The 22,060-nt window shown below is 40.9% G+C and overlaps 1 protein-coding gene across 3 annotated transcripts; it reads right to left on the reverse strand.

The window, feature by feature from the left end:
* Positions 1-2,633: 2,633 nt before the first annotated feature.
* On the reverse strand, positions 2,634-21,845 carry CRKL (CRK like proto-oncogene, adaptor protein). 3 transcript variants are annotated; one of them, XM_067549984.1, is made up of 4 exons: positions 21,833-21,845; positions 20,141-21,102; positions 16,954-17,410; positions 2,634-5,893 (listed from the first exon to the last, which is right to left on the reverse strand). In XM_067549984.1, the coding sequence occupies exons 2-4, from the start codon at positions 20,452-20,454 to the stop codon at positions 5,759-5,761; spliced, it is 906 nt and encodes a 301-aa protein (XP_067406085.1). In that variant the 5' UTR covers positions 20,455-21,102; positions 21,833-21,845; the 3' UTR covers positions 2,634-5,758. The 3 variants fall into 3 exon arrangements, with proteins under 3 accessions (XP_067406085.1, XP_067406084.1, XP_067406086.1); XM_067549983.1 differs by lacking the exon at positions 2,634-5,893 and adding an exon at positions 15,146-15,491; XM_067549985.1 differs by lacking the exon at positions 2,634-5,893 and adding an exon at positions 15,364-15,739.
* Positions 21,846-22,060: the final 215 nt, after the last annotated feature.

The raw sequence follows: 22,060 nt of genomic DNA on the forward strand, positions 1-22,060 counted from the left end.
TCAGTGACCTGTCCTCATCGTCATTTACAACTATCTCCCAATCTTTTTGTTATCTGCAAACTGTCAGTGGTCGTTTTGTTTTCCTCCAGGTCATGGATAAAAAAATTAGAAACACAGCAACTTGATAATGGTTCTCCATTTACAATTACATTATAAAATCTGTCAGCCAGTTTAATCCAGTTAGTAATCTGTGGTGTGTCAGTTTTGTATCATTATAGCTTCTTAAATGTTATATGGTACCAGGTCCAAATACCTTGCAAGAAATCTGTTAATCATACTTGTAATCTTTTTTTTTTTTTTTAATACCTATTAATTTGACATGATCTGTTTTCCCTAAACCCATGTTGATTGATACTTTTATTACCATCTTTTAAATCTTTATGAATAAAGAGTCTCATATCAGATGCTCCATTATGTTGCCTGTGATCAAGGTCAGGCTAACAGGCTTATAATGAGTAAGGTAGTGCTATTTGCCCTCTTTAAAAATTGGCACATTAGCCGCCTTCCAGTCTTCTGGAAATTCCAGTATTCTAAGGGCTATTGAAAGACAAATGGTTCAGCTCTTTTAAAACTTGTGGATGCAAGTTACCTGACTTAGTGATTTTTAAAACATCTAACTTTAGTAGCTGCTGTTAACATTCCAATAGTAACCCAGGGAAAGTTTGTTTTCACCATATGATGGGACTACATAATTTTTCATTCCCTTATGCCACGCAGAAGATAAAGCCAAATGTACCTTTGGAAACAAAGACACTGAATTTACTACATAAATCTTTTCCCTACTTTATGATGCCATTCAGATTAGAAGTAATCCTAATATAAGATTATTTTTTCTAATAAAAACATGTCTAAAGTTGTTGACTATAAAATAGCTTGTCCATTGGTAAGATGACAGAGACAACCCACCATATGTTTTTATGTAGTCCTCCATGGAATTTTGTTGACATACAGAAGCATAAAGATCCAGAGCTAAGACATTCACTGCTCACTGCACTTCTACTGAAGCCAGAGGAGGAATTACCTCTTGCAGGGGGTAGGTTCCTTTTTTTTCCTCTCAGCTAACTCCTAAAAGGTAATTAAAAGCAAACACTGGACTGGCTGTTAATCAAAAACTGAGGAAAGTCTCCACATGTGTAGCATATGGATTGTCTCTCTTGAAATACCACAGCTGTTCTTGCCTTTGACTGCTGCAGATGCATATGTTGCAACAGTTGCTTATCGGGGCACATTTGGCTGTAGTGACAAGTTTAAAAAAAGTAACTGATAGCAAGATGGTTAACTGTTGATGTACACAGCATAAAAGTTTTCAGCACCTCCTTTACTAGGTTTAAGGAAGGCTGCTTATAGAGGAACTATTTATCTGTGATAGATGAAAGATTTGGACTGGCCCTTACATAACAATTGACATCTGATGTCTTGAAAGCAGACAGCCAATGAAGATGGTAAAGGAGAAAAAGGCAAGTGATTATAGGCATTACCGATGTTCTCTAGCTTCTTGTTAGATGTGGTCAGAATAATTTTTCCTTAAATCTCTCCCTTGCAACAGCTGGTGGAGGGTGGATTAAAAAACAGTAAATACTGCCTTCTCAACCTTTATCTACTTCCCTCCTTCCCCCCCCCCCCCCCAAAAAACAAAAAACAAAAACAAAACAAAAACAAAAAAACATATGCCATAGGAGTTTCCTACTCCAAAAATGTTGGTACTAAAACTAATTTACTTAGTGTTATGGTCTTTATTAGATTTTATACTTGGTCCTGAATGAGAACTCTAGTTCAATTAGTTGTAGTTAAAGCCAATCTGGAAAGACATGCAGTAAAAAGAGAGCAATCTTCTGATCTTTTAGGTTCTGTTTTAAAAGTGGCTGCAGAAGCATGCATGTTTGTTCTTATCTTGAAGAACTTATCTTGAAGAACTAGTTCCATCTGTGGCCATGAGACAACTAATCTCCTTTCAAGGCTCATGTGCAATTTAGACTTGATCTACACAGGAAATGCTAGTTTAAATGCAGACTATACCTTAATCCTTATTCCTACATGCACAGTAAACTGAACACTTAAATTTTCCTGTTATGTTCTTTTCAATAACATTTAGAGCTTTTTATTTTTGCCAACAGGAATAGCTTAATTAAATTCAGACAGAATTACACTGCAGAAACAGACTAAAGATTAGATAGTCACATGCTATATTTAACACTATCACAGTGATCGCGTCTATAGGTGGTGGATGCAATGATGAGATCAGCCTTCTTCACAGCAGTATTTCATTGTTGGGAGGGTGGGAGCACAAGGGATAGAGAAAAGCAAATGAACACAATTGTTCCTCACAGCTGGCAGGGGCAGTAGTTTTAAAAATCTATTGTCCTTGCCTTGCTTCGGTTTTCCAAGATGCCTGGGAGATGTTTCATTGATGTCACTTATGGCATGTAAACTACAGCAGAATAAGGGCTTAAATGCTCTGCTAGTAATATTGGAGAAAGCGGTACAGACCACAATGTTACAAGTTTATGTAAGTTTTATTTAGACTGTACAAACAGGGCACTGGTAACACTGGTTTGATGTACGGACCAGTACTATGAAATAAGTGGAGTAAGAAAATAAAAAGGCACTAGTCTTAAGAAGAGACACTCCATGTATTCTAAGAATATAGTTCATTTAATACTGTTAATTTTATAGCACAAAAAATAAAAAGCTATGATCCCCCAAAATAAACTTTAAAAACTTACTTATTGCCTGAAGTTCATGGTCTTTAAATTACATACTGTTTTAATGTTTACACAGTGAAGACTGTCTCAAATACAAGGCCACCTTTCCCTCTGCAAAAATTATTTGCTTTTCACAGAACACATTTTCTTTTAAAATACAAGAAAATAGAAAATGACAACTATACAGAAACACTTTTTTACTGGTCCCAAAAGGCAGTCTTTTTAGGCAGGTCTCACTTTCAGTTGCAGATATTTGGAGATGCTTGAAATTTTTACTATAAACAAAAAGCCCACTCATTCCCACAATGTTAATAATATAAAAATTAGATTTACAGGCACATGAAATGGCACAAAGAATGTATTTTTCCCTTTACAAAAGTAATGTTCAGAGCCCCAACCCAAAAAGGTTTTCCCTTTATTTATTCCTGCCTGATTTGTAAACAACCATAAATTGAGTTAGTGCTTATCCAGTGATGTGGACACTGATTAGAACAGTTCTCATTTTAACATCATACGGGTCTGAGGCTTCAATATATACATGTACACAACAGGAGAAGTCAAACAGTAAACCTTTCATGATTAATTGTTTTGACAACTGAAATAATTGCTAGTTTGAAACCCAGACATCTACATAAAAATTAAGTGTGGAATATGATCCACTTAATGCTGCATAGATTGAAGCCATCACTTGATAAAATTTTATGCCCCATCTTAAGTGTATATTATACCCCCAAGAAACAGCAACACTGATGACAGGGTTATCTATCATCCAGGAATTTTTGAAGAGGCTCACTAAAGCAACAGAAAGCATTGCAAGCAACATGTGATCTCAAGAAACCAGTCTTTTGAAGGAGAAACACAAACTGATCAAATTAAGTTTCTATATGAAAATACTTGTCTTGTCATAAAATAGTGAAGACATTTTGATGCAAAGTTTACAATCAACTTAGCCCATTCAGTGTGATACATAAATGGAGGTGTAGTTTACTGGTACAGGGAGCCGTTTAAGTGGTCCAGTATTAGGTTCACAATCATTAGGTATTCTCTACATTAGAAACCACCATGTAATGCTGTTCTGTTATGTTGACATTGGCTGAAATGGTTTGCTGCTTTGTGGGACCAAGAGGTTACTTAAAGCCAGAACAGTACTTAACAATGTTCCAAGTACATAGTATATTCAATGAGGGAGAGAGCTTAGAAAATAAGCATGATTTATTTGGAAAATTTACGTGTGTGGATTTTAAAAAGAAAATGAAAAAACCCCTATACCGCTGATAGCCAGGCCCAAAATAGAATTTCCTTAGAGCAGACTGAGTTTAGTGCAGTTTAAGTACAAGGTAACTTTCAGTAGTATGAGCTTCATAATAACTTAAGGAAGGGGTCAGGACACAAACGGATTAACAGGGACACTCACTTTCTAGTTCCTATAGCTGCATAATTGTTTCCACTGCAAAGGACAGCGTTATTGCCCACAAGCAGGTGTTCCTACAGCACCACATGCTTCAGTCAATGCTATTCTACTTCACAGTAAGTTTGTTTGGCAGTAAAATGCTTTAAGAATTTATCCAGAGTGTCAGCCACTTGATTACCACTACAATATATATATACTTAATAGGTAAGGTGAAATGCTTTTCTAAAAATGAACAGTGGCTGGAAAATGTATTTTTTTGCAATTCTTCAGTGCCTTCTCTAAGAATCATAAGGCACTCCAATACAGAGTTCAGAACATGTGCATAAAGCTCAACAGCCCAATATCCTTAAAAGAATACATGTTCAGACTTAAGCTGGAAAAAAAAAACCAACTTAAGTGTAAATGTTTAAACTACATTCCTCTAAATGCTGAAAGCAAAATTTGCAGTTCTGCATCTTTTGCTATGCTTGAAGGCATCCTTAATATCTAAAGTGGCTAAAAGTGCATCTTCCTGCTGTTTAGAGTTGTCAACTTCTGTAGGGAAGATAACAGAGCCAGGATCTCCCCCTCCCCCCAAAACCTGTGGGTAAAAAAAGCTTTGTAATCTTTATTTTACACATGTATTCTATTTATTTTTAAAAAATTTTCAAGTCACCTCTTAAATGAATTTTAAAAGTGGCAGGCAGAAAATGTCAGAGTTAGGCTCATCTACACAAGTTGCAAAGTTTACCTAAAAAAGTTTAAAGTGGTACAACCCCCTGGTGTGGATGCACTTATACCAATATAACTTATACATAGGGGAATAAGTCATGTCAGTATAAGGCACCTTGATCTCTCTATCCCCTCCCCCATATTAGGGGTTGTACTGGTGAAACGGTTTAAAAACTCTACACCCCTCTCTAAGAGCTATACTAGTACAAAAGACTGTGTATAGACCAGGCTTAAGTGTTTCCCTTAAAAGCTTGTTTTCTACAGTTCTAGTGCTTGCAAATCCTTTAACAACTTTTATATCTGCATTCAATAATCAGCAGAACTGGTTTTAGGTATATGACAAAATGGGCTACCCTTTACAATGTCCACAACTAAAGTTTTCATAAACGTCTCCACTTCAATGCAGTTCTTTCAATGAATATTTGTTTTCATCACACAAACTTTATTTCTAGGTCAACAGCAAGATTAGAGGTGTATCACAAAAACAGCCTTGTTAAAATAGCTGCTCAAAATACACACAAGATCCAATTACTGTCTTTAGAGACTATTATTTTAACTAAATTATCTTAAGACAGATTTTCTCTCAATCCAGCTTTTTCCTCCCTCGGCCTCAAAATTGCAGTTTTTTTTGTTTTTTTTGTTTTTTGGTGGTGGTGCTCTATTGGACAGTGATGCTAAGAGTTTTATATTTGATCTGAGGGTTAGGACTCTTCTGGTGAGTAGGCCAGAATATTCTGGATGATGCAACTATGGTATGGTCAGCAGGTGACTTCAGTTGTGTGCATTCCAAATGTGTATAGAAAGAACCATCAAACTGCAGCAAGCTAGAAAAATGGGCAATGCTAGCAATGTGCCATTAACAGTCGTCATCCTCACCTCAAACGATGCTTATAGCCAGAAAAATGAAGCAGCAGTGTAAATTGGGCAACAGGAATCACTCATTTTCATCTGGGTTTTGAGGGTCAATTATTTTGACATGTGTGAAAGGAAAGAGCCCTTTTCTGCCATTGACTTCACCTTCCCACTGACCATTTATATTCATCCTCGTAACCTTCACAATGTCTCCAACCTGCAGCATAATAAAAAAAAAAAAGTTACAGTACAGGACTACTGCTTGCTAGCATAAAGATACATAATCAAAATGGGGAGCAAAAATATTGCATTTAAAGATCAGAGAAAGAAAAACAGCTTCTTGGGATACTGATTTCAAAATAAATTCTCATAATTGCAAGTTTTGTAATGTTTGAGATTAATGTACACATTTCCCCCTTCATTTCTGCAGCTAACTAAAAGATTCTTTTTTGAAAATTTACTCCTAGGGCAAATTAACTGAATTATACAAGAAAAAGAATAGTGTTCCCGTCAGTCTCTCCTCTGGAAGTGTGCAGCTCATTTTTTACTTCAGTTATGCAACAATATATTAGCTTGCATGTACAGAGATACCTCTTTAAAACTAACATTGATATTAATAAAATGTGATGCCTATATTTCAAAGGAATGCAGATTCCAGCTTTAACTAGGTCAGTGCTGTTAAACAAGGTTGAATTTCAGAGTTATAGGAAAAATCTTAACTTGTATGGTCAAATTTATTTTAATTGCTTGAGGGGATACAGTAGACAGATGAGATTTAAGGAACTATAGTTTTCTGAATCAATGCTACATTTCCTATTAGAGAAAATCCTTTATAAGAGCTATAATAAAGATTTTAGCTTTATTCACTGTTTCTACCACTATTTGTTTAAGAATTTAGAGCAGAAGCAATGCCAAAACAGAGTTTTCCTGCCACAGCTATATGTTCCTTCCCATTTCATAATGAACAAGAAAACAATGCTAAACAAGCTGGAAGTTAATACAGCCCCACTGATGGCAGGATATCCTTTCTCATCACTCAAAGAAATGTACTATACCTTAGAAAGAGCAGTGCATGATGAAGAATATGCAGCATTTCTATTACCAACTAATGTCAAAGTAAGTTGACTAATATTCTCCCTGAAATATCCCTAATGTTTAAAAATTTCAGAACAGGTAAATATACATCTCTAGTTGCAGTAGTTCTCAAACTTTACCACCTGCCTTCCTGTTCTGTTCATAATTACATTGCATCAATCTGAGAACTGCAGCAGATGCTTGCTTTTCTAACATTTTTCCATGTAACATTTTACCAGCTCATACAATTCAGTAGTTACATGGTGCTGGCTTTTCCTTATGTCACGATACTAAATCTAGTCTCAAGTTTTCCAGAATCAGGACTTGGACAAATGTAATTTGCTCACCTATGGAGAATGCACCACCTTCCTGAGTGAGCCTGGTGACCAACATAGTTAATGGTCCAAATCAAAGCTTTCATTTTTGAGAAGTTTCTAGCCATTATGGTTGAACATTTTTTCCAAGTGTTAACAGGTGTCTTCCTAATTCTGTGGACACCTCCAGTGTTTGCTTCTGCTGGTGCTTATAGCTCTCCCAAACTACAAAGTGAAAAATGAACAATCGTGTCATTTTTCTCTCTTGTATTCAGCACAATGTTAGCAGCACTGAAATGGACAATAATCCATTTAATTTAACACAGCTGCTAGGTGGGAAAGCAACAGCAAGCAGAGGCAAACACCAGAGCAGATATTAATTAGGGATGTGAGACCTTTTGCATTTGGCAGGGGAGTAGAGGCAGGCAGCAGAATGAACAAGGTACAGAGTTAGAGCTGCTTGAAAAAAGTGAAACATTTCAAATTTTGTAACTTACAGGGTTTAAGTTTTAGTTACTTAAAAAAAAGACCACCCTGGAAAATCCTGGCCAGCTCTGTAGCTGGTTGAAAACCGGTTTTGTTCTTAAAACCCCTGTAAATCAAAATGTAGAAAATTCTGACCAGTTTTAGTGTGGAATACCAAAGACCATTCCCTCTCTGCCATGCTATGGAGACAAAGGTTTCCAGATGTTAAGTGTCACCTACCCATTCACTGAAGAAACAGCAGCTAGATGTTAAGGGGTGGTCACCAGGTGCACAGCTTTCCTTGATATTTAGTATTGTAAAGGGTACTTAGTAGATATGGCAATTGTAATACACTGGAATTCATATTTTAAAGTATCAGCAAAATATTACTGAACTGTATTTGGCTCTGTTTGTTTAAAAAAAGTTCTAGCCTAGTGTTTCCAATACTACAGTTTGGCCCCAGCCATAGAATATTTAGACAAGTTACATAAAATGGTTGTAATGTTTAAAACTTGTTCATCTAATTTAAAAAGGATCTGTGCCAGGATCTTTAAATTGCAGCAAGGACATTATTTCTACAGGTTTGTAAAACACTGTGTTTTTGCCATTACATATTACTGTTGCAGCTCTCTAGTCATAAGATTTTTACATCTTTTCAACAAAAGCTTTTACCTAAAGAAAATGAAGTATTTTTCACAAAGTTGAATTAGTACCAGATGCTCAAGCCAGTTCTTTAAATGGACCTTTGATTACTAGGCATATTATTTAAGTGACTTGAAAGGCTATTTGGGGACGACACACTCCCTTAAGTAAGACTTCTTTGCTTCTGTAGGCAGCATAAATTACACATCCAACTTTGTACCATGTTCCTAATGGGTGTAAGGAGATTGATAGAGTTTGATTTTAAGATTGCAACAGAAGCTACAACGAAGAACAAGTAAACACTGTGTCCTTCAGAAGCAACTTTTAAAACATTCTGGTAAGGTGCTCTTTCCATATCCTTAAGCTTTATGTTGTACACTAGAACTAAAGAATGAAATTTAAAATGAAGTTTTTAACCTCTCCCTACCACTTCAAAGGGGAAATACTATACATTATAAGAGACTCAAGAACATTGTTTACCTTTCAAAAGAAATCAAATTATCTCCTTTAATGTTACTCAAATCCATTTTTCTCCCAATTTAAAACTGACAGTGGAAGAACTGCAGTATTTTGTATGCTCATATTGACGTTGTTTAAACAAAAGTTTCACATCATAGTTGCTGAATGTTGCCAGCAGATTTCTATATCAGTGGGACTCGAGTACAGTGGTTGGAGACTGGTCAAGCATTTCCTAGTTCTGTTTTGTTCAAATTTTCTGCAAGTCATCTGAAAGCAACTTGCTGTTGTTGTACTTCAGTTCCAGCTCGTGTGTTTCTGATTTTATTAGAATGTATTTATTGTACTCCAAGCACATGTACAGCATTTAGAATGTTAAACACCAAAACCATTTCAGACTACAGTGACAATTTAGGGGCTCAGTATTCCCTGCACCCTCCACAGAAGAGACCACACCTCACTCAAGCATTCTCAGACTGATATATGTTACTGCCTGACTTGAAACTCAAATCACCACCTGCTGGGAATACAAGTGAATTCCAGATTTTTACTAAGACTCTCTTATGCCCTGATTCACCATTTCCCTTCTTCACATTGCCATCCCCTCTGCATAACATGGTGTTTTACCTCCAAGATGTGTTAAATTGGGACTGATAGTTTGAGTGCTTTGGCTGATTAACTAGTGGGACACAATAGGATTTAAACCATAAATGGCTTTACAGACCTATACCAGCCCCACTTCAATTGCTCCTAAAATTGAGCTGGAAGTCAGTACAAACAAAGGAACAAAAGGTATATATACTGCCCATGCATCTGTACTAACTGGAGTTTGGCTGTTTAGCCCTATGTAGAGGGCACTACCATCATCAAATGTTGTATGTAACAAACACTATCAGCTGCTTCAGAATGATCTCCCCCCCACATAACTTTTTGCAGAAAGGAAGATTAAAGCTGGCATGGTCAAGCTCAGCACCAAGAGACTATTACTACTAAAGTAGGGGCCTAATGTATTTGTTTAGGAAGGTGCTGACAATCTACATAAATAAAAGGACCTAAGGTCATGCTGCTAGATTTAAATAACCGTTCAGGGCATAGTTCTAAAATACAGATTGTAGACCAAAGTTCTAATCAGTGGTTAATCCTTTGAGACAGTGCATTTACCCTCTACACCCTAAAACAAACCAATCTGAATCAGGTCAATCTTAACCATGAAGTAGTTAAACTCCTCACAGCAAGAAAATAGTTAACCAAATTTAAGCACTGACAAAGATGAATAATCCATTTTGCCAATTTCCCAAAATAGTTCTCCTTATACAATAGTAGACACCACAAAACCAATCGCCTTTATTGCTCCGACTTCAACAAAATTGATATTAAATCAGATTTAGAATGTTATTTCTGCTGTCTTGCAATAAAAGGCTGCTTAATAAGGGAGAACTTAGTTTGAAGTTTTCTAAACATGCTATAGCCCATAAGCCTAGCCTAGCCTGCATATATATATATATTTTGAGGTTATTGTTTGTTAATTTAATTGCTTGTTTTATTATAGATTTATAAATTTATATAAATAATTTTGGCTGTAACGCAAGATATCTACAGGCCACATCCTGTATGATGAGCAAAGACAAGTTAGCATACATATGTTCAGGACCTTTAGCCTAGATAAGTAATGATAAGCTAAAGGATAAAGTGTGTATATATGGTTGTAACCTTTACCCTAGATAAGTCAGGCAGCATTATGATGGGGGGCTACCTCACCAGACTTAACAGGTACACCACAAGAACAGAAATAGGCCAGAAATAAGAGGTGAGAACAAGCAAACTGTCAGAAGGATATGGATGTGTCATTATTAGGCACAAACATGCCAGCCTATAGAGTAAGTATATACCCTGATATTTTGTGGGTGAGGAAGCCAAGTTTGGACATGGAAAGAGGCACAGAGTGCTCAGGTTATAAGAGGGGCAACCCACTATGTCTCAGAATACTAAACATGAAGCATAAGATCTGTTGGTCCTAGTGTTAGCTCTTGATCAGTTCCTAAGATCTCCACTTCCCACACAAGAATGGAGGAACCTGGACATCAGCATACAGGGCACGGCTGGTCCTTTGTCTCTTACCAAGAAAGGGTACATTAATCCAAAAGCTTTATAGTATATCATGTATCTCTACCACATGTATCTCTAAAATATTATTGCCTTTAATTCTGATTATCTATTTGATTATTCAATTTTATCTCCATCTCTAAGGCTACATATTGGTTCTTAATGTGAGTGTCCTTGTCATACAGGCTGAGGGTCCTTGCAAAACTCTATGTAGCCTGATTCTGGGAGAAGAACATTATCTTATGATCAGATCAATTGGTGAGCCTATAACCTCATTCTATAAATAGTAAAATTAAGAATTTAAAATCAGGCAACAATGCTCTACACCAAAGTTAATTTAATATGGATTTACTTGAGGACTAGCTTTTAACAAAGTTCTAGTGGTGACAAGTTTACTAACAAAACCTGACAGGCTCCTGCTCTTGAATACCTTAATCTGCTGAGCAGCACTGAGAGAACCAGCTTTAGATGAGTGGATGTAGACATAATGCACCAGAACCTACCACACATTTCTAGGGCAGGTGTTTAACAAACTCAGCTAACTAATTATAATTAATTGAAAGCTTCTGAACAACCTCTGATACTATTAAAAAAATAAAGCACTTCCCTTAATTTTGTGAAAAAAGATGCTGAAACAAGATTTTGAGCAGACAAGTTAATGAATGTCTGTCGACAGTGTGGGATGTATTTTAGGTTGTTTTATATTTTGGGAATTGATTATTTCCTATATCTGAAAATTACTTTCAAAATGCTGACTAAAGACAAAACGTTTGCAGGAAAATAAGGTCACCAACGGCAAATTATAGAGCTGTTTAAGATGTTCCTATGCTTTTCTGAATAAAAAAACATGAAAACAAAATACTTGATCTGAAAGTACTTAAGCCACTACAAAGGATTGTTGTAATTAAAGCGGGCAGAAAGGGGACTGGATGGGAACAAGAGCGAGGGATGGTTGAGACAGTCAGGGGAATGAGCTAAAGATAAGAGCTTATCCACAGGACAGAAAACCTGGGCAGTTCTTTTCCCAGCTTTGCCACAAATGTCTTAAGACCTGGACAAGTCTTCATTTGCAAAGCATGTTGACATCTTTGGAGGGATGAGTATAAAATATTCTTGAAATGAGTAATTCTTTAAAGGTGCAGCCATTTAGTCCCACCCAATGATAAAACCAGAATGTGGTTTAGATTACGTTCCAGTTACAGCATGAATTCAAAGCCCCAGGAAATATAGCTCTTGGAATATGCTAGTCCAGGTCTTACTCATATACTCTAGACTCTTCCATAGTGTGTCTTCTATTTGGAACTGATTCATGCATCATAAAAAGGGGAAGAAGTTTGATGCATGTCATTTTATTTACAGAAATGTAAGATTACATCCAAGTGAATTTTACAGTTACTCATTAACAATTTCACAAAGGCACAAGTGATGTGTTCGGGGACAGGATTGACCATGGATCACAGGAGATGCAAATCATTAATTACAACTAAATCAGTGGTTCACTAGCAGCAGACTAGGTCAGTAGCTATCAGAAATAATCAAATGGCTGTTTGCAATCTATCTGGAGTTGGTAATCTCAGTCCAATTGCTAACAGATAGGTGTCTGCCTCACAACTGGTATCTTTGCTGGCGGGATCACCGGTAGTGTGCAATACTGAATGGACCATGAAGATATGACTACCCGTTCAGAACCAGGTTGAGGTACAATGTGGGATTGAGTATTTGAGGTGCAACTGGACATGGAAAATAGAGGGTGGGGCTAAACTGCTGCAGCAAAGAGGCATAATCAGCAGCAAAGCCCATAGAGTGGCAGTCATGCTAGGTCACTAGAGGCAGCAGAGAAAATTATTCAGGTCTTCTCAGCTGTTAAATTGGGTGCCAAAGCTGAGAGAGAGTAGGTAGAGGATGGCAGAGAAATGCCATGCCTAAACTAAGTAATCTAGCCACTCAGACCAGGAGGCAAGACGGACATCCATTTAAAAGTCTTCATGCCAAGTAAGAGGGCCAGATCAGCATAGAGGGGGACCTAAAAACTAGATTCAGCAGGAACAAGATCCCCCACTGTAGGGACTGAGAAAGACCAACATAAGGGTACCTTCCAAGGATCCCTTGGCAATCCCCGTGTAGAGGTTACAGCATTGCTGTGGTGCACAGATGGCTAGGGACAGGCTCCCCAGAGTGGTAGGTACAAAGGTGGCATAAAGATCTCATTAGATTTCCCACCTCCTAGGTTGCAAGTTGGGCTGCATCTCTTAGGTGGCACAGCACACCTACATTGAGAGAGAGAAAAACAGACTCCTAAAGATTAAAAATCTCATCCAGAAAAATCTCTAGCAGTAAGCCAATGGCTTTGACAAAGGCACTGAAGTGATGATTTGGTACACCTCATCTAATATGAAGACTGGATAAAAAAGTTAGCGCCAGGATTAATATGAGGCCTATGGACTTGTTCTGGGGGTAGTCTTAAAATAAACAGTTGGAACTTGTATGTACATGGCTGTAGCTTCAAGTATTAAGTAAATAGATATGAAATATTTACATGTACTATTTTCTGCCACAAAGGAAATTTATCATTGCTGTATGAATGTCGAAACCTTAATGAGAAAAGTAGCCTAATTTGCCACTCAATTTGTACATCAGGGGAATTAAGAGGTTCTAACTAGTGGTACATTTTGTCCTACTTGTGCCTCAATTTTCCTTTACTATTAATTGTTTTCTTTGTAACCTAATTGTAAGAAGCCCCAGAGAAATTCTAGAAGTCAGTTATATAATTAAGGTGAGCAGAGATCTATTTTGGTGAAGTAAATACTTGAGTGACATACTCAACTTTTCCACAGCTACACGTTTGCAATCAAATGCCAGCTGAAAAATGCAGTAAGTCACTTTTAAGCTGGTTGTAAGTAGGACTTGAAAAAGTTGCCCTCCACAGTGAATAGGAATGTTTCCTAGACAAATGCATCAAGACTCTGATGAAGGTGTGACGCCCTGCAACACCATGTTACAGTATAATTGTGTATTGTTTAATGCAAAGTATATCATATGTCTTTGGTATGCTCATGAGGTACTGATCATTATTGTTATAGTAATATGTTTGTTGCAATTTTATGTGTATGGTTGAGGCGTCACCATGTAGTACTCCCAAAGATGTGTCCTCATATCTTGAAATATATTCAAGCAAAACTCTCTGGAGCAGAGGCGCAGTTCATTAAGGTGTATATAGGACAAGCCTAGCTCAGCCCCAGGAATATAGCCTGAGGATCAAGTGAGTCACCTCCCTTCTCTTGGCCAGCTTGGAACCCTGCAGATGTAATGCTCACTGACCTAGGATAGGAATGAGTCCATATAAGGACACTGTCACCTGACTCTGGGAAGGGAGGCAAAGCCCTAGAGGGGAGATATTTGCCATGCTTCTTCTCTTCCATCTCCACCTATAAACTCCACCAAACAACTGAACTACTGACCAAAGGGGAGAGCCTGGTTGAAGGAAAACCAGCCTATGGTGAGAATCACCTAAGTTCGTAAGATTGCGGAAAGTGTTAAGCTTAGTTTAGAATGTTTGCTTGTTACTCTTGACCAAATCTGACTTGTTATACTTTGACTTATAATCACTTAAAATCCTTCTGAAGTTAATAAATTTGTTTTACCTAAAGCAATGCATTTGGTTTGAAGTGTATTGGAGGCTCCACTTGGAATAACAAGGCTGGTACATATTAATTTATTTGTTAAATTGACACTTATAGGAGCTTACATTGTTCAGTGGGCATAACTGAACATTGTAAAATGGAGGCTCCTAGGGTTGTGTCTGGGAGTGGGGGTACTGCCTGGGGTCATTCTGTTGCATAATCCAAAAAGTAGCTGGCTAGAAGCACTCACTCACTCAGGAGCAGTTTACATGCTGGAGGTTGTGTGTGAACAACCCAGAAGTAGGGGTTCTCAGAGCAGAGTAAGACGGGATCCAGAAGTTGGGGATTGGGGTGACAGCAGTATACCAGTCCAGATTACACCACAGGGACATCACAAGGTAGAAGCAATGAAAGCGTGCAGAGGAAGAAAAGATCTCCTCGTGATCAGACTCCAGATATTTGGAGGTTCAAACAATCCAAGCCCATATATTGGTCTAAGACAATTAATCCCACAGTGGCAATAGTAAGTCTGACGTGACCCCAAAACTAGAGTTACGGAATGGGAATTTAAAGTATATTTGTGCAATTTATTGCTCTAAGCAGTTCTGTCATAAGCAGGTTCTTCCCACCCCTTTTTAGAGCTTTTATGGCATGCTCTTGTTTTCAGAAGCATATAAAACACAGCAAGATGCAACTGTATATTGAACATGGCATTGAAAAATTGCCTTTATCGTTTGCACAAATAGATTAGTTTAGGGCTTTTTGCAAATAATGGGCTAATAGCTTCCTCCATTCCCAGAATAAAATACTTTGGTGCATTTTAACTGTTAGCAAACCCCACAAGGATACATCAAGAAGTTAACTATAGATTTTGGAAATTGAAAAGGTCCAATTTTTTATTCTAACAGTGTCACTTTTTACCTTGAGGGTACAGAAGGGTCATTTAAATGAATAAAAGTTAGGAAAATTGTTGGACAAAATTGTAAAAGGCAGCCTTAGCTTCTGACATGTTTTTGAGGAACAGCAGCGATGAAGGTTCAGAAGAAGTCTCCTTATGAGGGCAATACTTCATGCAGTTACTTGCCAAACAAGCATAGTATCTTTGTTTGCTCTTTCTTGCATTTTCTCCCTTATCTCCCTGCTGATAGCAAGTAAGCCATAGTTACATTGCAGAATGAAGTACTGTTTTTTATTCTGTTAAAATCCACTGCTTCCATCAACATTTAGTGAGAAGGTTTTTCAGCCCCATTCACATGAGATGTCAAATGAGAATGGGAACTATGTTTAACTTAAGCTGCTTCCAGTAAAGCCAGTTTCTAATTTGGTGTGGCCATTGATAAGTCTTTTTTTGTTCAAACACCATCCCAAGATTAGTTCTAATGCTGAGCTCTGCAAAAGAAGCAGTAAGATGATGCAACTACACGTTTTTGTTAAGCTATAGGAACACATTACAGGGTTCTAACACAAGATTTAAATGGGCTACACCACCACCACCTTGCATCTTAACATTTTAATTTAGATCATAGGTAAAATTTTCAAGAGTGCCCACCTGACTTACTTTTTTAAATGGGGGGAAAAAATCCTAACTGAAAGTCGATGGGATTGAGATGCTTTCGAGACTATTACTCACCTATGCTGATTTCAGCTCAGTGCCCAGCTTCTACTGTAGCTGTACAGATGCAAACTTCTAGTAGAGACAGGGTAAGCTACTTATTGTAAGCCATGATTTTAACTGGTGCAACTTACATCAGTTTCAAGCACCATTTTTCATGAGTGCAAATAGCAGTTTTGCCTCTCTATATTAGGTGGTTGCATTAAGACAGCTACACCAATGGCTGTGATCCAGGAAAAACCCCAATGCAGACACGGCTTAAGTTTTCACACATCCCAGAATCAAACACATTCCACCAGGAAGTCAAGCTGCATTTAGAACATGACCAAAGGCCATATCCAGAATTACAGAAACATCATACAGGCCAATGGAAATTCAAGCATACAATACTAATTGCTATTGGGTAGCCCAGCTGTGTAATGGATAAATGTCACAGAAAGCTATGAGAAGGAGATAGACAGTATGCCTCACGTGCTTACCATCCACATATGGCTAAATGACAACAGTAGTATTTTCTCTGGAGGAAGCTATAATTAGTCTTCCCAACCAGGACTACTAGTGTGATCCTCCAGGACTCCCCCTGGCAAACAAAGCTGAATGAAAAACATTCATAGTTCAGGTGCAGAATAGCCAAGCCAGCCAAACTGTTTTCCTTTGCCACTGAAAGACGTGATGGATCCACATGTTTCCAGGGCAGGATGTGTCCACCCCATTACTCCTACAACACAATCTAGGAGACTATTCATAGTGGAAAAGATAAGACGGTAAAAGGCTAAATTAAGTACATCTTGTATATGTACTCTAGTCCTTTTGCAAAGGGAAATGGTATGGATAAAGCAATTTTCTGTAGAGCTGTTATGGTATGAAGACCTTGTTCTCAATTACTTTGCACCTATGCCTCTGCTTGACTCTGGGTTTTGTAACTAAATTATGCTCTTATTTTATTAACTACTGAAAATGTTAAGAGACATAGAACTTTAGAAAAGCTTACCTCTAATGCCAAGGCAGTCTTGTCATAAGCACATGGTACTCTTTTTTGAATAGCTTTGGCATAGACGGGTCCATTCTGTGTTGATGGCAGAGGGTTGATCACTGCTCCAGGTGTACTGGATACAGAGGGAAGGGGACTTGTGGTCTGAGGTTGAGCATAAGCGTGGGCAGGTTCTGGAATACCATAACTGTTGGAATTCCTGTTCCCATGAGGGGAAGATCTGACTAGCTTCTCTACATAAGGAACAGGGATCATCCCAACACGACCATCCTTGTTTCTGGCACTCCACCACTGTTCTTCAGGCTTCTCTACAATGAGCAGTATCTCACCCTTTTTAAATGGCAGATCTTCAGCATCATTCCCAAGAAAGTCATAGAGAGTCCGAACATATTCAGAATTTTCTTCTGCACTGGGCATAGTAGGGGCTGATCCAGATCCCATTGGTGGACTTGGATATCTGAGTGTTTAAAACAAAAAAATTACTTTTAATAGTATTTTACTCTTTATACTGGGTAACAAAATTTACTCTTTACCATTTCTTACAGCAGAAAGGTTAATTCAAATTAGAGAGAGACTAAAATTCAGCTGTCACAAGATTACCAGTTTGACAGAACTTTGAAGCATTTAACACAACTAGCACTTTCTTGAAGTCTCATGAAACAATGGGCTAACAACTCTGTGTAGTCAAGAACTTATTAAAAAGTTAAATTTGTTCATTGAGGTTGGAGAAAAATGGAAGATGCTTATTTTATCTTAGATTCAGTACAGCAAGGTACTACTTTTATTATCTGAATTACTTTTAACAGGTGGAAGTCCTAGACATTGTACTAGACCAGTGGTTCCCAACCTGTGGCCCAGAGGCCAAAAGTGGCCTACAGGGTCTTTCAAAGTGGTCCACCAATCCCCATTCTGCTGGCTGCAGAAGGGAGCGGCCACCTAAGGAATCAGGCTGAGTCGCAGGACTACAAGGCTGGTGCAGGCTCCTTACTATATGTAGCCAAGGGGACAGGAGATCAGTGCTCCCCTCCCTCTGGCTGTAGCAAGGGAGCATGGCAAAGTGCTCCTCCTGGGACCCTAGGCACTGGGGGTTCCTGCTGGAGCCAGAGGGAGGAGAGATCAGTGCTCCCCTCCCATGGCTCCAGCAGAGAGGAAAGTGCTCTACCTGGATCCCTATGTGCTAGGGTCCCTGCCGGAGGGGGAGGGGAGCACTGATTTCCCATCCCCCTGGCTGCAGAAGGGAGCCATTGCCTAGGGACCAACCTATAGCACATGTGACTACAGGATGCATGCAGTTTCCCTGCTGTGGCCAGGGGGACAGGAGATCAGCAAGGAGGCAGCCATGCTACCTCAGTCCTGCCCATATTCTAGCATATTACAAGAACGTATAATTTGAGAAATGCTACAGCTGAAAAAACTGGGTTCCCATCCCATCCCATCCCATCCCATGGTCTCTTTAGAGAACTTTACCAATAGGACACTGAATTTCTTCAACTGTCTATTTTTAACATGAAGGCTTAATTGGGGGTAACAATTTAGATAGTTTTGCTTAGAATGTATTTCTTCCTCCTAATTGAGCCCATTTGCAGTATTACAACTATTGCTAGGAAGCATGTCAGTTTGAGGTAATTTAGGGCCCAATTCTGTACTTTTTATGCAGGCAGAATTCCAATTGATTTCCATAATTTTTTCTGCATACAGAGAATGTCCACTGAACCAAACTATACCTGTATGCTCAAGGCCAACAAACAGATGACAAATGAGTCTGTTTGCCTGAGATCAAGTTAGATGGCACCAAGACCTCAAATGGCTAAAGAAACCAAGTTAAGTCACTAGAGCACATGACTGAGAATAGGGGTTTAACTTCTAGGAAAGCAAAACAGGATCCAGGTGGAGAAGAATTAAGATAAGACTGAAGAAATATCTGCAATGAGCCACAACTCTCTCCCTTGATTGAAACTCTACAGAGAGGTACCAGGTAGTCCACCTTAACTGCTCCTGCAAATGGAGCAAGAGCACCTATTCATTACTGAGCAGCTAGCCCCTGCCAAAGCACCATCATTATCTACTGAACATTTTCTAGCATTTAGTTTTAAAAATACCAAGTGATGCTGTTTCCACCAGGTCCCTGGGAAAACTATTCCACTGCTTAATAATTCAGAAAGTTTTTCTTGACACCAAGTTTTTCTACTCAAGCCTATTTGATCCTCAGTCATCAAATGCAAAGCTAAATTTGGAGCTAAATTTAAATTAAGAATCAGTTTAGTTGAAAAAGTTCTTTAAAAGCCTTTCTGATGTCACTAATGGTGAGATTCTAAACTACATAAATAACTCAAGTGAGCTAAAATGATTTTAAATGCCACGGTTTGGCTTTTTAGTATTTCATTTTACTTTTATATAACATTTCAATGATAGCTTTTATGAAGATCCCAAAAGCCTCAAAGCAGGGTGCTAAGAAAGGCTTTATAAATTAAAGATAAAGAACAAATTCATCAATCATTTTCTAATGTATTTTAGTGACACAGGTAAGTATGATCCTGTGTTGAATACGGGACAAGGTGTGAGCTGGCCCCAGAGTAAATGATTAATTTCTTTAGTCCATATTCTATAACAGCATTTCCCAAAGTGTGGCATGTAAGATACATACATTGAGATGGTAAGCCTTTTAACATCAAATAGCGGAGCTAAAGGAGAATGCATATTATTTTCTTGAAGGCGAAGAGGAGGGGCCTCAGCTTTTAAGAGGTAAGGAAATGCTGTCCTGGAAGATGTTAATGAACACTAAAATCAAGGACTTCAGCCTAGTGCAACTGAGCCTATGCATGGGTCCCACATCAGCTCTCGTTCAGATCAGCTTGAAGCATGGGAATCAGCAGGAATAGGGACCCAAGCACAAACTCCAGAGAGCCAGTACCAGCTCCGCTGGATCTGAGGCTTGCAAATCCACTCCCCAACTGCGTGGACGAGCAGAGAGGATGGCACCTAAATCCAGAGTCACTCAGAACAGGCTTGCTTAATACAACATACGGCCACACCCTCACTCAAGGCAATTGCAACAACCACGAAGAAGTGAGCACAGCACCTTTGCATGGGAGCTCCCAAGGCGGTAGGGCAGCATGAGCATTAGGGCAGCCCCTGAACACGACAAGAGACCCGGGCGCGGGCTGGCCGCGCCGAGGGTGGCACCTACCTGGGCGCGGGCTCGATGAGGGTCGTGGTGTCCAGGTAGTGGATCTTGTAGAACTCCAGCAGCGCAGGCAGGTGCTCGAACTCCTGGTCGCCGATCTTGAAGCGGCGACTGGGCAGGGAGTTGATGATGTAGTGGGAGACCCGCGAGTTCTCGGACACCGACAGCACGTAGTCCCCCGGGCAAGTGGACGAGTCCCGCACCAGGAACATGCCGTGCCGCTGCCCCTGCAGCCGCGTCTGCGCCTCAGCCCGCGACAACGGGCCCACGTACCAGCTGGAGCGGTCCGACGAGTCGAAGCGAGCGGCCGAGGACATGGCAACAGACGGGGGAGCCCGAAGGCCCGGCCGCAGACACCCGAAGAGAGAAAGGCCTGGCCGGGAAAGCCAAGCGAGGGGGACTGGGCGGAGGAACCAAGGGCGCTGCCGGGAAAGAAAGCCCTAGGAACTGGGAGGCGGAGGCCCACGGAGTGGCCGGGTGGAAGGGGAGCGGCGGTCGGGCCCGTTTCTCCCTCAGCGGCGGCCCCGGGGCGTAGGGGGCATCCTTCCCGCCTCGCTCTCCGGCCGGCAGCGGGGCCCGGGGGCGCGCAGCACGGTGGCGGACGCAGCCGGGCCCAGGGCGCTGGCGAGGGGTGGCTGCTGTGCCAGCTCCGTAGTAAGGAAACGAGAGGAGAGACGCTCGGCTCGCGCTTTATCCTATCGGCTCCTCTCCCCAGAGCCAGAGCCAAAATGGCGGCCTGCGCCGGGCGAGGGAGGATTCCGGAGAACCCGCCCCGCGCAGGCGCTCTGGACGCTTCGGCTCGCGGCCCCCTGGGCAGGGTGCAGCCTGCCGCAGCCGCTCCCCCCCGTAGGAGGCATGACGGGCAGGGAGGCAGAGCGCGCGAGCCCCGTCGGAGAGGCGCTGTGACTCGGCGCGGAGCAGCCGCCCAATCACTCTCCCCGCGCGCTCAGTGCCGCGCGCCTGGCCTGTCGTGACAAAAGGGGGAGTTAACGTCTCTCCGTCAGCCGCGCGAGTCGTTCCGACTCCGAACCTCCCCCCCCCCCCCACTCGCAGCTCGGGGTCGGACGCCCGAGCCACCGCCCCTGCTCTTCGGCGTAGTCTCATCCAATCGCACAGCGCTGCCGCCCCGCCCCCCAGCTTCTTACAGAGACCCTTGGTGCGCGCCCGCCCGCCTTGTGCTCTACGAGCTGCCGGGGGGCGCCGCGTTCGGCCCGCAAGGAAAGGCACAGAGGGGCCGCTACGGCAGGGCACCGCTCATCCTCTCCGAGCCCTGCTCGTCTGTCCCTCCTCACTCCCCATCACCAGCCTGCCTTCCTGCCCGGTATTTCCCCATCAGCTCCCTCCTCTGCCCCACACAGCGGGCACATCCTTCATGGGCGGCTCCGGCCGCCACCTGCCCCCCTCTCCTGCTGCCCCACCCGCCCTTCCCCTCAGGCTCCGGTCGATTGGTCTCACCCTTGACCATCGGTTTCCTGAGGAGATCCTGGCTTCAGGCCTGTTAAGAACAGCTGGGAGCCCGGACTACCCTCACTGAGGGCAGCCCCCGTCCTCTGTAAATAGTGGGACGTGGCAGCCAGCCCGGCCGAGGTTAACAGGGGCAGAGATCTTCGAGCCCGAAGGGGCTGCTGTGATACTTCAGTCTGATCTGCCTAACACAGCAGAGAACCTCAAGCAGAGCGTGGCCCCTTGTCCTACCTTCGCCTGTTCCCCTTCTCAGCTGAAGGTTTCCACAAAACAAAAATGTCTCTGTTTCTCCCTCCCCCCTATGTGTCAGGCCTACCCCCACATCAACACTAGCTTCAGTATTTTAAACAATACATTGTGGATTTCTTTAATTGGCCTTCAGTTTTTTAAGTCATCACGTTTTCAACATCTTTTCTACAGCCAGGAGGGTCAGAGAAACTTTATTTAAAGGAAGGCTGA

The sequence above is a fragment of the Emydura macquarii genome, unplaced genomic scaffold (assembly GCF_026122565.2).
Source record: "Emydura macquarii macquarii isolate MOO-44397 ecotype Brisbane River unplaced genomic scaffold, CSIRO-AGI_Emac_v2 contig_1254, whole genome shotgun sequence".
Classification (NCBI taxonomy): Eukaryota; Metazoa; Chordata; order Testudines; family Chelidae; genus Emydura; species Emydura macquarii.